The sequence below is a fragment of the Rhea pennata genome, chromosome 4 (assembly GCF_028389875.1).
Source record: "Rhea pennata isolate bPtePen1 chromosome 4, bPtePen1.pri, whole genome shotgun sequence".
In the NCBI taxonomy this organism is placed as follows: Eukaryota; Metazoa; Chordata; class Aves; order Rheiformes; family Rheidae; genus Rhea; species Rhea pennata.
The window spans coordinates 44,470,001-44,483,025 of NC_084666.1; the positions used below are offsets into that span (position 1 = coordinate 44,470,001).

Consider the following 13,025-nt stretch of genomic DNA (forward strand, 5'->3'; position numbering starts at 1 on the left):
ATCTAGACTGCCTTAATGAAGGATGTTAGACTGAATTTTTGTAAAGCTGGAAGCATTTTTCACCATTGTAGTTGCTAGAAAGCAGTTTCAACTAACCAACCACAAAACCGACACACACCTGATAGAAGCTAACACAAGCAGTTCTATACCAAGTTAAAGTTACCAGAAATTGCACACATCAGCTTGCCACAAACATCAAGAACAGCCTACTAAATCAGCGTTTCAGAACTCAAACACCACTCCTAAGTTCAGGCACTAAATTCACCGCAATTCATTGCCTTATAAGTCAGAAGTCTGGGAACTAAGTTTCTGAGAGTGTTTCAGTGCTAATGTAAAAGCCAAAACCAATATGCTTGAAGTTGTACCATAAATAGCACAGAGATAGTGCTTTCACCTGCTATCCCAGAAATGGGTTCCTTGCTAGCAAAGAGACAAAAAAATCAAGACTCATAACTGCATTGAAAAGTTGAATTCATGTATTTAATTTTACAAATAAGAGGGGGTATTGTTGTATATTTTTAAACTAGGGCATCAAACAGAACTTTAAAAAGCGCATAAAAGATAAGCTCCCCAGACCTATATCCCAGGCTTTTCTCAACACAGAAATCCTTGCTTAGTCCTAATCAACCTTCCCCACTTTGTCCCGTAAGAGTTAATTCTCCCTAATTCTAGAAGTTTCTAACAGCCAGGAGATCTCAGTCTATCAAAATCAAGTCAAATATTTTGTAGAAGTTGTTTCATAACAATACATCTTGACAGTTTCAAAGACAGAAGGTGGTGTTCTTTACTTAACATTCTTGTGTGGGGAAGAGAGAGAGTTTGGTCTTTTCAAAGGCACTTCCAACAACCAACTTCCAGTTTTTCCTGGAGCCAAACAGCAGCTGCCTGACGGGAGCGAGCAGTACTCGTTCCAGCATCTCCGAGTGCTGAGGAGCAGGCGGCCCGGCCGGCAGTGCCGCTCCACCTCCTCCCGCGCTCTGCACGGGTCTCAACCAATGCATCATTCACATATCACTTGTTCCAGCAGCGCCATGTGACTGGGCCAGCTTCCAGGAACACTGCTACTAAATGCAGACACTGCCAAGGCACGTCTGAGAATCGCCTATGCCAGAAAACAAGATGAATTGAAATCTCTTATCCTGCCAGCGTTACTGTCTATGCTTTTACCACCTTCTCTTGAACAGGAGAATTAAGAATGACATATTATGCTTTTGAAGAATTTTGAGCAATATAATAGAAGGCAGAATCTAATATTTATAACACTGTACCAATTCTTGTTGCATTTCAATGCTATACTAAAGTACTGACAGATCTCAGACTTTAATATCTCCTACGTAAATCAGCAGGCCAGTACAGACATCACCACCACACCTTAGAGGCGGTATCCTAAGGCATAGGTTTGGTTGCATACTCTTTCCTGTTCCTCCTTCTTCTGTAAAGCCCTGGTTTTGTGCTTTATTTTTTGTTTTCTTAAAGGAAAAAAAAAAAAAACTCTGTATGCAGCCTGCAAGCTCCTGTTCTAAGGGAGAGTTTCAAAATATGAAAAAATAAACAACAGAACTGAGTAAGAAACATTATTAAGTAAATATATCTTGTTTCCAACCAATACAGAAATACAAAAAACACCCGTGTCCAAAAAAAAACACTCCCAAACCACCCCAATTTTTTCTACTTAGTTGAAAAATACTCCTTTTGCTTTAAACAAAAATCCTTCAAAGTAATTAAGAATGTCTGCACATGAATAGTAATGTTTTTTGCAAATTTCTTCCGCATTTGTTATGAATGGGCTAGGTTCATCAGAGGGCTTTGAGGCTCTCTCAAGCCTTACAACCGAGCCAGCTAGGGTACTCTCCAGAGCTACAGAAACCATTTCAAACGCCCTCCTCTTCCCTGTTCTGAAGGCCCACTCCCATCTCACCAGAGACTGCTCTGAAGCAGGGACAGTCTCAAGCTCTGCCTAGAACTGTATCCCCTTCTTCCAAGGGAAACACCTTCTGAAGGAATTAACAGCTTCCCATCAATCCAAAAGTAAATTTTCAACAGTACATTCATTCGTTCTCTCTCTCTCTCTCTCTCTCTCTCTCTCTCTCTCTCTCTCACACACACACACACACACACAGAGTTACCTGGTTACTTTGTTCTAGGTGTTTCCTCTCAAATTCAAAGTGCTATTTAGGATCTACTTCTAAAACCTAATCTTATAATCCTCTTAAAAAAAACTGTTAAAATCCAAATTATTATATGCAGCACCATGGTTTATGGTTCTGAATTTTTATTTTAATAGATTAACAACGCATAAAACCAAAGAGATCAGTTGTAGCTATTTGGCACTGCTGAAGTCTGAAACAGTCCAATTAACTTGGTGATTAATTAAAAAAAGGTATCATTGGTGAGCCATCTGTAAATGGTTAAATTGAACTCTTGTTAAAACAAGATGTTTGTGATTCTTTTGAAATAGAGGAGAGAGAGCTGAAAAGTTAGCCGGCAATCACATGTTGGCAGATCTGAGACGGGAATGAAGAAAAACTAAAATCTGAATATTCATGAAAACTTAACGATCTATCCAACTGGCAAGAGAGTATGAAAGAATACATGCACAAGAAGCCATACTTGATAACCTAAAAATTGCTACAACATGAACAGCAGAGTCCATCGCCTCTGTCTAGATGAATACCAGGAAATCCTGACTTAGATTGAACGAAGCGATAACTGCAGACGGATATAACGTCAACTCTGGCATTTTTCATTAGTTATAGACAAAAATGTGTTTTGTTCTCCTTATGTTTGTCTACTGCATCCAAAATGCTTTCCTTAACCCTCAGTTGTAGGCAGTGCTGAAGGTAACTTTCCAGTAACTGGTACTGAATCTTGAAGGCTTATATACCTTTAAGTTTCACTGCAAAGGAAAGAAGGAGCCAGGTCTTTTAAGGGACTGTACGGAAGAGTTCTGTTTACCACCAATTACACACAGGACTTTGAATGTATGAATAATCATTAAGTTACAAAATGGATTCTTGCTTAAAGCAGGTCAGCTGCTCTAACAACTTTCATAGGGTCTTAAACATTTTCTTAAAAAATACACATACATGCTTCATCTATATTTAATAGATAAAGACTTAAAATATACAGTCAGGCTTATACATGAAGGTATCCACACACAATAACACGCTAAAATTTGTGTGGCAAGTGGAAGTCACCAAATATCTAAACAAAAAAAAATCCTAGGAAAGAGCCAGGAGCAATCTTGTCATAAAACAGAAAAACACTTCATACATTGGAGATTTGGCAATAGAAACAAAATATTAAATTGCTATATAAACTTACTGACTATAATTTTATCTGTTTAGACATTAGAAACCTTTCTCCTTGTGGGAAGGTAAAAACTAGTCAAGCTCCTTTTGTTCTCCAATAAAACACTGTGTAAGAAAATACTTTATTGTTAAGAAATGTAAGAAATTTTCTCCCAAGTTGAAATCTAGCAGTACAGACTAGCCAGACGCCTTCTTAACAATTACAGCTTCAGCTTAATAACAAACAAAAAACCCACATTTACACACCAAACCCCTCACCTTGTTTTCCAGTCAAGACAGGGCCCAGTGATACCACTCTAATGAAGTATACTCCGTAGTCAACTTTCAGTGCTTCAGTAATGCAAATAAAATGCCACTGTTTCAATCAGATTTCTAGTTTACAAGCCAACACCAAATCTGAACACAAATATGCAATTACTCCTTTAAGCAGTAAGCAAGGTTCAGAAGTTCAGGTTATCTTTGACATTCCATCAAGTGCTTTTTACCCAATACAGACAAAAACCTGGCAAGTGTAGCATCAACTGTGTACATAGGTTCATAGAGTTGACTGAATGTTTAAAATAAAAGCAAACAAAGCCCATTATGAACTAAAACACTATTCCCTTTTTCTTCACCACTGCAGACTTATCCCTGGGCACACTGTACAGTCCAGCAATACGTAGCCATTTTAGAATTACCAAGTGTCACTGAAAAAAAAAAAAAAAAAAACAGCATTAAAAAAGCTACTTTTTAAAACATACATTATTTGTCTACTTCCATTCAAAAGCATTCCCAAACATACTCCTGTATGCAGGACTAAACATAGGGAGCTCTGAGCACAAGTTTAGTACCCAAATTGTTCCTGAACTAAACAGTAGTCTGATGTAGTTCACAATAGATGACACCTATAACCTCAAATGTCCCAAAAACTTAAGTCATCAAGTATTATTCACTCACTCTAGAATTTAGAATCACACGTGAAATATTTTTTTAGTACTTAGTAAGCATCCCATATACATCCACAGCCAGCCAGACATTATACATGATATCTTGATAATCAGAGAGGGTTAATTTTTCCTACTCTTTACCTTGCAGTAATTTAGAAACTCTTTCAATGGTTGGTAAGGCAGAGTTTGGCACTCCAGAAGCTGTTTCAGCTGACTACCATGTATGCTCAACTTCCTCCAGGCAAAAAGCCAAGATCAAGCAAAAGCATAGATACATGCCACTGCAGTTGTCTGCAAAGCAAACTGAAGTCATCACCAGTTCCTAGCTCTTTATTACAGCCCTCTCAACAGAGCTGAGGACTAGAACTAGGATTGAGCCCTCCTCAATCACTTCTGTGTAAAGTCCAGTAGCTCAACATAAAGCAGTTATACCACTGACCTCCACACGGACGTGACGGAGGGCAGCTCCAGCACACTGTCAACTCTGACGTGGAATGATAACCTCTAGTAAAGAATCAATTCCCACACAGCATGGATGAAGGTCATAGCATCTTAAACCACTATAGTAATTTGCCAAAAAACAAGTTTTAAAACATAGCTTCAAAACAGATGTGAACTTCCCCACTGCTGTTCAGCTAGGCAGAGTGGTCTCTGCTTCTAACTTGCCTCTTCCTTGTGTCTTCACCAGGAAAGTTACCTCCTTTCTCACAGCTTAACCATTACCTGCCCAGCTTGCTTAACCCACTTCTGCTAAACAAGCCAGAATTTCAAAAACAAAAGGTCTACAATCCTTCCTATAGGATATTTTTTCTTTTTAAAGCACAAGTGCAAGTTAGAGAATTAAATATGAAAATCTTAGAAGATAGTTATTTTGTGCGAATGTGAGGAAAGGTAAGGAAAGGTGGCAGACAAGTGCACAACTGATCAGCAACAGCTGGGTCAGTTCATATGTCCACAAAAATGTAACAAAAATGTCTGATTATTAACATGTAGATTAATTCATCTCTATTGACAGTTAGGAAGGCTTGTGAAAATATGCTTTTCCAGACTAGACAAGGCTTTAACATTACTGCATTATATTAACTTCTGTAAAGTGATCACACTCAGTGAAAGAATAGTTCAAGAATAACCCACCTAGAACTGCACATTCAGGATTTTGTAGGTCATTCTCTCATGAGTTGCCCCAGAAGAAACTATCTAATGCACTCTACTTAGTGTTCCCGAACTCCTGGAGCTGTGCACTCACATACCCAGCCCCCAAAGCTGACATGTTTCAAGTGTTAAGATAATATCCAGATTCAGAATTCAGTGCAAAGACTCCTGACAGAAATACAGAGCACCAAGTTCATTCAAGTCACTTTTCTCTGATAAAAGTTAGCAGACTTGATGATATCAAAAGCTAGGAATGATTATGCAAGAAAGCTTCAGACTTCACTATAAAGTACTATACTATAGTAAACTGTTCAGACTTGTAATTTGAAAGTGCTAACATCAAATCAAGCCTGTTAGCACTCCTATTAGAAGGGTAAATAAATACTGACAGCTTGCGTATTTAATACGGCTGATTTCTTTAGCACATGTGAAAATTCACCAAGCACCTTGGAGGAGAGAAGTTGAACTATAATATATTTAAGTGAGAACACACTGCACAGAAAGCTCCAAACGGGTTCAGTAATTACATCACACAGTTCAAGTTTCACTTCAGTGCAATCTATGGAAGGAAAATCACAAGCCAGTTTTAACAGTAGTAAATGTGATGTGAAACTCTCATCATGTCCATATTATCAGTGCAATCATAGAAATTTTACCCATACCCTGGAAGCACACCAACTGGTAAAACAGAAATATTTTAACTGCTATTATGCAAAAGCATCAGTACTTGCCCTAAGCGTAATTGGGAAGCCATAGGCATTATAAATGAAACTACTAAGCTAGACCTCTCCATGCCTCAGCAGGATGCTTCACAATCTGCAATGAAGCTTGTCTTGTGACCCAAATTTTGTATATGAAAATATGACATTGCTATGGTGTCTGAATGACAGACACATACAGATGAGGCAGATCATCTGGGGAGTGATGCAAGAGATGCAAGCACTGTCAGAGGAGTAGAAAGTAGAAAACAACCTGAGCCTGAGGAGTAAGAAGGAGAAGCAGAACATACAGAAGAGATGATTTCATGACAGGCAAAATGAAGAACAGCCATGTTCAGCTTGTTTGCCAGAACAGTAGTAATCAGACATTTTATCACAGGAAGGGAGTGGGAAGGTGTAGACAGACACATCTTCTGTCTTCACAGCAGACACATCCAATTCAGAGTCCTCTTTTTCTCACTTATTCTCTCTAGCAAGGCTGTTAACCACCCCCCTCCAGAATCAAACTTCTCATCTTTCACCTAACAAATGAAAATCTTCACATACAAATACTGATAATTAGGATATTCTAAAGACATTTTCCTTATAGCACTTTGTTTAAGTGACACATTACAGTTATAGATGATGTGGTCTTAATCAGGGATGTACTAGCATTACCAATGTATTAGAAACAACTGTTGAAAATACAAGATGTCACACATGGCTCTAAAACCAAACTTTCCCTTCAGAAGCTATCCCCCAACACCAATAAGATGCAAAGTAGCTCAACAACAAGAGCAGGTGACTTATTATTAAAAAATAGCTAAAGGAGCAGGTATCTCACAAAGGTTTACAGCACATGTAGTCAATATTCATCCAAGGAATTCTCTTTGCAAAGAGAAGTCCTTAGCAACTTCACTGTAGCAGCCTTCTGGCTTCAAAATGCCACACGAAAAATACTGAAAGGTCAGAACAAGAAATAAACCATTTTTATGAAAATAACTACTACATTTTCTGGACCCTTCTCACACAACTATTTAGTGGTGTTTGTTTGCACTACTGTGAACAGCAGGGCTTTTGGTCTTCTGTTAATCATTGCTAGGACCAGAACTACAGTGAAAGGCCACTACCATGCACATCTATATCCCACTATGTCAAAGCAGGGTAACACGATGATGAATGACTAAACCATTTATGTCAAACTTCTGTCATCTTCCTTTCCTCTCAAGTTTTAATAAAGCTATTCTGTTACTTCAACTAAATTTATATAAAAAAAAAATCTAGTGAAGATTCTACTGGCAAGAAGGCTCTGCATCAGCTTTTAAAAAGTTTCTGTATAAATTCATCTATTATGAATGAATATCCAAATTTTTCAAGCCCAAAGCAGCTCTATTTTCTCACTCATATTAACCCATTTAAGTCAACAAAAAAGTATTTGCTTACAGTATTAGAATCATTGTTTTAGATTGTAATGTGTTCTCTTTATGGACATGCGCTGTTAAGCGTAGATAGCTCCAAGGTCTTCTGTTGCTACAATACTTTGAATCACTTTATACTGAGCATAATATGCGGCAGAGTACTCACTTCTCCAGTCTTAGACATGTGAATAGCAAAAGTACCCTAAGAATACAGCATCAACTACCTGCTATCCAATTACATATCAAGGTTTTAAGAGTCAGGTGTGTAGAAACACACAAGCTAGTTATGCAACATAAATTACTCATAAAACAGAAACAAGATGAGCCTACTGGCAAAACAACTTGATAAGCCAGATGAAATGCATCTTTCTTGGAAGTAGATGAAATAACCAAGATCCCTCCTGGAATGTCAGTAGCCTATATATTTTCATACAGCTTTTTAGGTACCCAAGGCAAGAAAATCGTAAGATTTTCTTCCTGTAACCTTGAAGGAGAAAGAGTTTATCTCACAGAAAGGCTAAAAGAACCCAAGAGGTGTTCAGTGACATGAGTGTGGAGGAGGAGGGAAAATCCAAACAATTTAAGAGGGAGAAGAACAGCCTTTATTCCTGCAAGCTCAAAAGCCAAAGGATTTGGGTTTTTGCTTGCTTTCCTTAAAAAGAGCCCCAGGCTAGAAGCCTAGTTTCCATGTCAGAAGACCATAATTTCAGTGACTTCCTCACCAAGCAGTTGTCTTGAGCAAGACTATAATCTTCCAGCATAATTACTTTTTAGCTTTCATTACTGAAGAAAGGCTGATGTCGAAACAGAAATATACTACTGCACCTTAAGGCTCATTGTCAGCTGTCAATAAAGAGGTACACAGCCAACATTTGCTGTTTAATGTTCCCTACCCCAATGGTTAGGGATGACCCTGGACTTAATTTGCCTTCCTACAGCATATGAAATAGTAATTTTGGCTTTTTTTGTTTTTTAATGCTTTTTAAAGGATTTACAACCATATACGTAGAGACATAATTCACGTGTGAAGACGTACCTAGGTGCTTATTAACTTTATTGCTTTTTGGATGCCTGCAAAGCTGCAAGAAGCTCAGTAGAAACCCAACTAGGCTACAGGAATTTACTAAAGAGCATTTCATTTTAACAAAGACAAAACAAAATGACAGGCAAGTAAACTCAAAACAAAGTTCCTTTTCCAGAGGGTGGAATATTGCCAGGCTGGTAATAAATGCTGTGAAATAACGCTTAGTGAGTAGGATCTCACCAAGCATTTTAGCACTATGACCAAAGGAATTGCTAGTATCACCTGCCAAACAAATGATCTCATACACCAAAGCTAACAAAGTGTTACCAGACAGATATCCCACAGTTACAACATGACATCCGTTCCATTATAGACACCAGAAGGAGCAACTGATATTTAGCTGAAGTAATAGCCTGTTTGCAAGTTTTAAAACTAGCTGAAGTACCACAGTCTCATATTTTATAGAATTTATATGAAGTGAAATTGTTTCCTATTTTTAAACATCTCTTGCAACGCATAACAATATCAAAGAAAATGTATCGAAGATTAGCATGCAGAAACACATTTGGCAGTGAAAGCGTAATCTTTCACAAAGTCTGAGGCATTTCTCTTCATTCTTATGTGCCGTGGATATAGGCTCTGCATATACTAGTTTCATCCCTTGTTAGGAGATTTGTAAAATCTTAGTCCTCAGTTTAATGAGAACTTCCATCTTTCATGTTGAAAAAAACAGCAAAGCATTCTTGTGAAATCTCATTCTAGAATCAGATAAGAACAATTACAGATGAACTGCTGTAAATTTAACTACAATCAAAACACCTGCAACTCATACTTAGTTCTTTAAAGCTATTCCCCAGCACCTTACCCAAGTATTCACTCAGCACCAGAGATATTTTAGTTTTGAAACACTACATGCTTATTAAATATCCTGCTTTATCTCTAAAGTTTAAAATTCTAGGAGAGCGGGGATGTTTTGTTTTTGCAGTAATAACTGGCTTCTAACTAGGCACATGACCCTGGTAGCACTCCAAAATATGTACTAAAATACACTAACTCAATCTTCTAAGGGAAATAGCAGTTGATAAGGGAATAAGAAATATTTTAAGAAAATCTTAGCTACACATAAATACCTGTTTCTCACATGTGAAGTAATAAGGGTTTCTCAAAGTTAGAGATAAAAAGACATATAATTACAATCAGAAACTTTCATTGAAAGGTATACGTATATATTTAAGCAGAAAGCAGTCATAACAAAAAACAGAAGCTGAAGATCTATACATAAAACTGTTTTGAAAAAAATACAGTATTACATCAAATACCTGTCTGTTCCCCAGATGATTTCTGATTTCTCTTTTTAGAAATAATTAAAATATTGTACAAATTTAAATACTACCCTTCTACCATTAAATTCAAAACTAGTATTTCCATTATTTTGCAGGGAGGCACAAGCCAGTAGGAAGTCTTACTATCCTAATAGCTCTATATTAGCAGCTATACCTCATGTTTACTTTCTCCTCACCCAGCAAGTAAGAGTTGCATTTACATTAGCATGCAGTGGAGACTTGATCCACAGAGTGAATTCATTGGTGCTAAGGACCTGACACCCATACTATATCTTTTGACCAGTTCTCGTCTGGTCCCAAGGACTGAATGCCCATTAATTGGTGGAGCACATATTCTAATTTTGTTTAATCCAAAGGAATCTAGTCTGCACACTGAAGCCGCTTGGCTCTGACAGCCTAAGTGGAGACATTTGGGAGGTTTCTTTGAAAAGTGCACTCCTGACCCAAATTAAAATGCTAATGCTCCCAAGAAACCATTCCCTGTGGCTCCACACATCACATCTCTTTTTCTATGAGCCTGTATCAGCTTGTTCTGGTAAACAGCATGGAATTTGAAGCTTGCTTTTCTCTTCAGAGCCGAAGAGAAGAAGCAACTCTGATATTTGGTCACTCTTTAGCTTTAGTTAAAGGAGAGCAGGACAATGGAATGAACACTAAGAGAACTCGTTATGGGCAACTCTGAAGCCTGGTTAGGGACCCTCTGCAACAACTTCTATACAAGACGTCAGATTATTAGAAAGCAAAAATTCCCAATTGCGCACTTGAGGGAAAAAAGTCTTTGAAATCAGTTACAGGATGTAATATCTAATAAAGATATCTTTAGTGATTTTTTTTATAGCTTTTGTTGAGGGAGTATGTAAGAAGACGTGCAGGCTCCTAAGAGTTTCATAACAATTCAGGGTGCAGGTCTTTCCCTTTACTTAGGTCCAATCATATATTTTGATTTAAACAGAGATTACTGTTCATCAGAAAGCCTATCAGAAAGTTGTAGCTCAGTTTAAGATCCAGTAAGTATGGTTCTGCCAAAAGGTCACTGGAAAAAAAAAAAAAAAAAAAGTCTTGTAGCACCTTTAAAAAATTCTAGTAAGGAAGAAACTTAATGAATTATTAAAAGGCAAAAAACCCTACATTCAAGATCCTATAACAACTTTATTAATCAAATATGCCAAAACTAAACAGGGAAGGAGTGGTGGTAGTACATAAAGAGAATGATGATTACCTATAATATTGTTCAATTAAAACCATTTTTGCTTAAAGTGTCACATCATTTAAATGGTATTCAAACTGAAAAACCAAGCACGCAATATCAAACTTAAGGAATAGATAGAAAGAAGGAAAAAAAATAGGCCCTAACCTCCCAAAATATTCCAGCTAGAACAATTTCATTGACTTTAAAATGCGATACACACAGTGCACAGGATCTGTCTGCATGGAGCTCCTCAAAGAATCCAAGAACCTTAAAACTAAAATTAATAGCATTAATCTGGTTTTGTATCTCTGATACAGAGTACTTTGAAGAGTAAGTACAAGATTTTAAGTACAAGGCGAAATATGAAGAGTAACTCAGAAACTGCCTGTTTAAATGTAGAAAATAGCTTTGTTTTCTTTCAAACTGAAAGGTTCCTTAATTCATAATGTGAATGAATGTTACAAAGAATAACTAGCAAAACAGTATACAGATGCTACAGCCTCCCAAAATTCACCAGTGTTGTTGTCTAATATAAATGCAGCACCAGTGCTGTACCCTGTCATTTTTACAGGACTCACCTTATAATCAAAAATATGCTAACACAGGTTGATGTTACTCCATCTTTCATCACGATCTTGTAACTTTGGCCATGTGTACGGCTATGGTCCAAAGGAACCATCTTTGAAATCAAAGTGGCTCTGTTATGGTGATCTTTCTTACTTGCACTATGGCACTTGCTCAGTAGATGAACGATAAGAAAATAGGTATTTTCTGCCTTCCCTTAGCATTCCTAATAGTTTCAGCAGTTAAAGTCCAGACTCCAATTCAGTCCTTTACGTTGTCTGATCACAAGACCAGTGAACTCATGCTGAGCAGAAAGATGACAACACGGAGCGCTTGTGATAGGTACTCTTCTCACCAGGACTGATTGGGTCTTGTGAGCGGTAACATAGCTCCAAACCACTGACCTGAGCAAAAGGCTGTCCCTGAAGGTTTAGAAAATAGAATAACCCAGTATCGTATGGAGATTACATAAGTAATGCAGTATATTAGCTGATTATTTCCTCCTGTGCGGATCTGGGACATCACAGGCAAAGAGCAGGGAAAGGTACCTACCTCTCAGCAGGTCATCAAGTCATAAGCATTTATTTAGGTCATAACAATTAAGCCGTTTTTAGTTTTCCTGCCGCGAAGCGGCGTGAACACGCGTTATCGCAGTAACGGCACAGGAGCGCTAAGAAAGCGAGCCAGCCAGGCTCGGCGCTCCTCGTCCCGTCCCGTCCCGTCCTCCTGCGGGGCCCGGAGGTAAGACGGGAGCTGCGCGGCTCCCGAGCGCGAGACTTCCAACTCGCCCATAAAATGGCTGAGAGATCACAGCGGGGGAAGAGACGGCGGGGAAGAAGCCACGCCGGGCAGCAGTGCCCCCCGCCCGGCCGCCTCCCTTCGGGCGGGCTCGCCCGCGGCTTGGCGCGTCCCCGCCAAGGCGGGCGCCGCGGGGCAGCGAGACCCCCACGCCGGCAGCCAGCGGCTCCCGCTTCCCCGCCCGTCCCCAACGGCTGCCGCGCGGGAGGCGCCGCGGGCCCTTCACCCCCCACCCCCGCGGCTGCCGCCGCCGCCTCCCCCCGGCCCCGGCGCTCACCTGAAGGCGGGCCCCTCCCGCGGGGCCCGGCCGTGAGGCGCCGCGGCGCTGCCTCCCCTTTTGTTGAAGAGCTTCTGGAGCAGGGTGGGGGCCATGCTGCCGCCCTGCCCCCGCCGCCCCGGCCACGCGCTGCCTCACGCGGCGGCTCAGTTGGCAGCGGGCGGCGGCGGCCGTGGCAGCATCCCTGCCGCCGCGGAGCCGCCCAGCATCGCGCGGAGGAGCCGAGGGGAGCGCCGGCCGAGCGGCCGGCTCGCTCAGCCGCGCCGCGCCGCTGCCGGCGGCCGCCAGTCACCTGACCGAGGGGCCGAGCCCGCCCGGCAGCGCT

At 40.0% G+C, this 13,025-nt stretch overlaps 1 protein-coding gene across 4 annotated transcripts in view; it reads right to left on the reverse strand.

The window, feature by feature from the left end:
• FNIP2 (folliculin interacting protein 2) overlaps positions 1 to 12,893 on the reverse strand; it is a 52,795-nt gene extending 39,902 nt beyond the window's left edge. For all 4 annotated transcript variants that reach the window (XM_062573819.1, XM_062573817.1, XM_062573818.1 and 1 more), the window contains exon 1: positions 12,701 to 12,893. In XM_062573819.1, coding sequence (XP_062429803.1) covers positions 12,701 to 12,795 — 95 coding nt within the window. In that variant the 5' untranslated portion in view covers positions 12,796 to 12,893. The remainder of the gene's footprint in view (positions 1 to 12,700) is intronic.
• Positions 12,894 to 13,025: the final 132 nt, after the last annotated feature.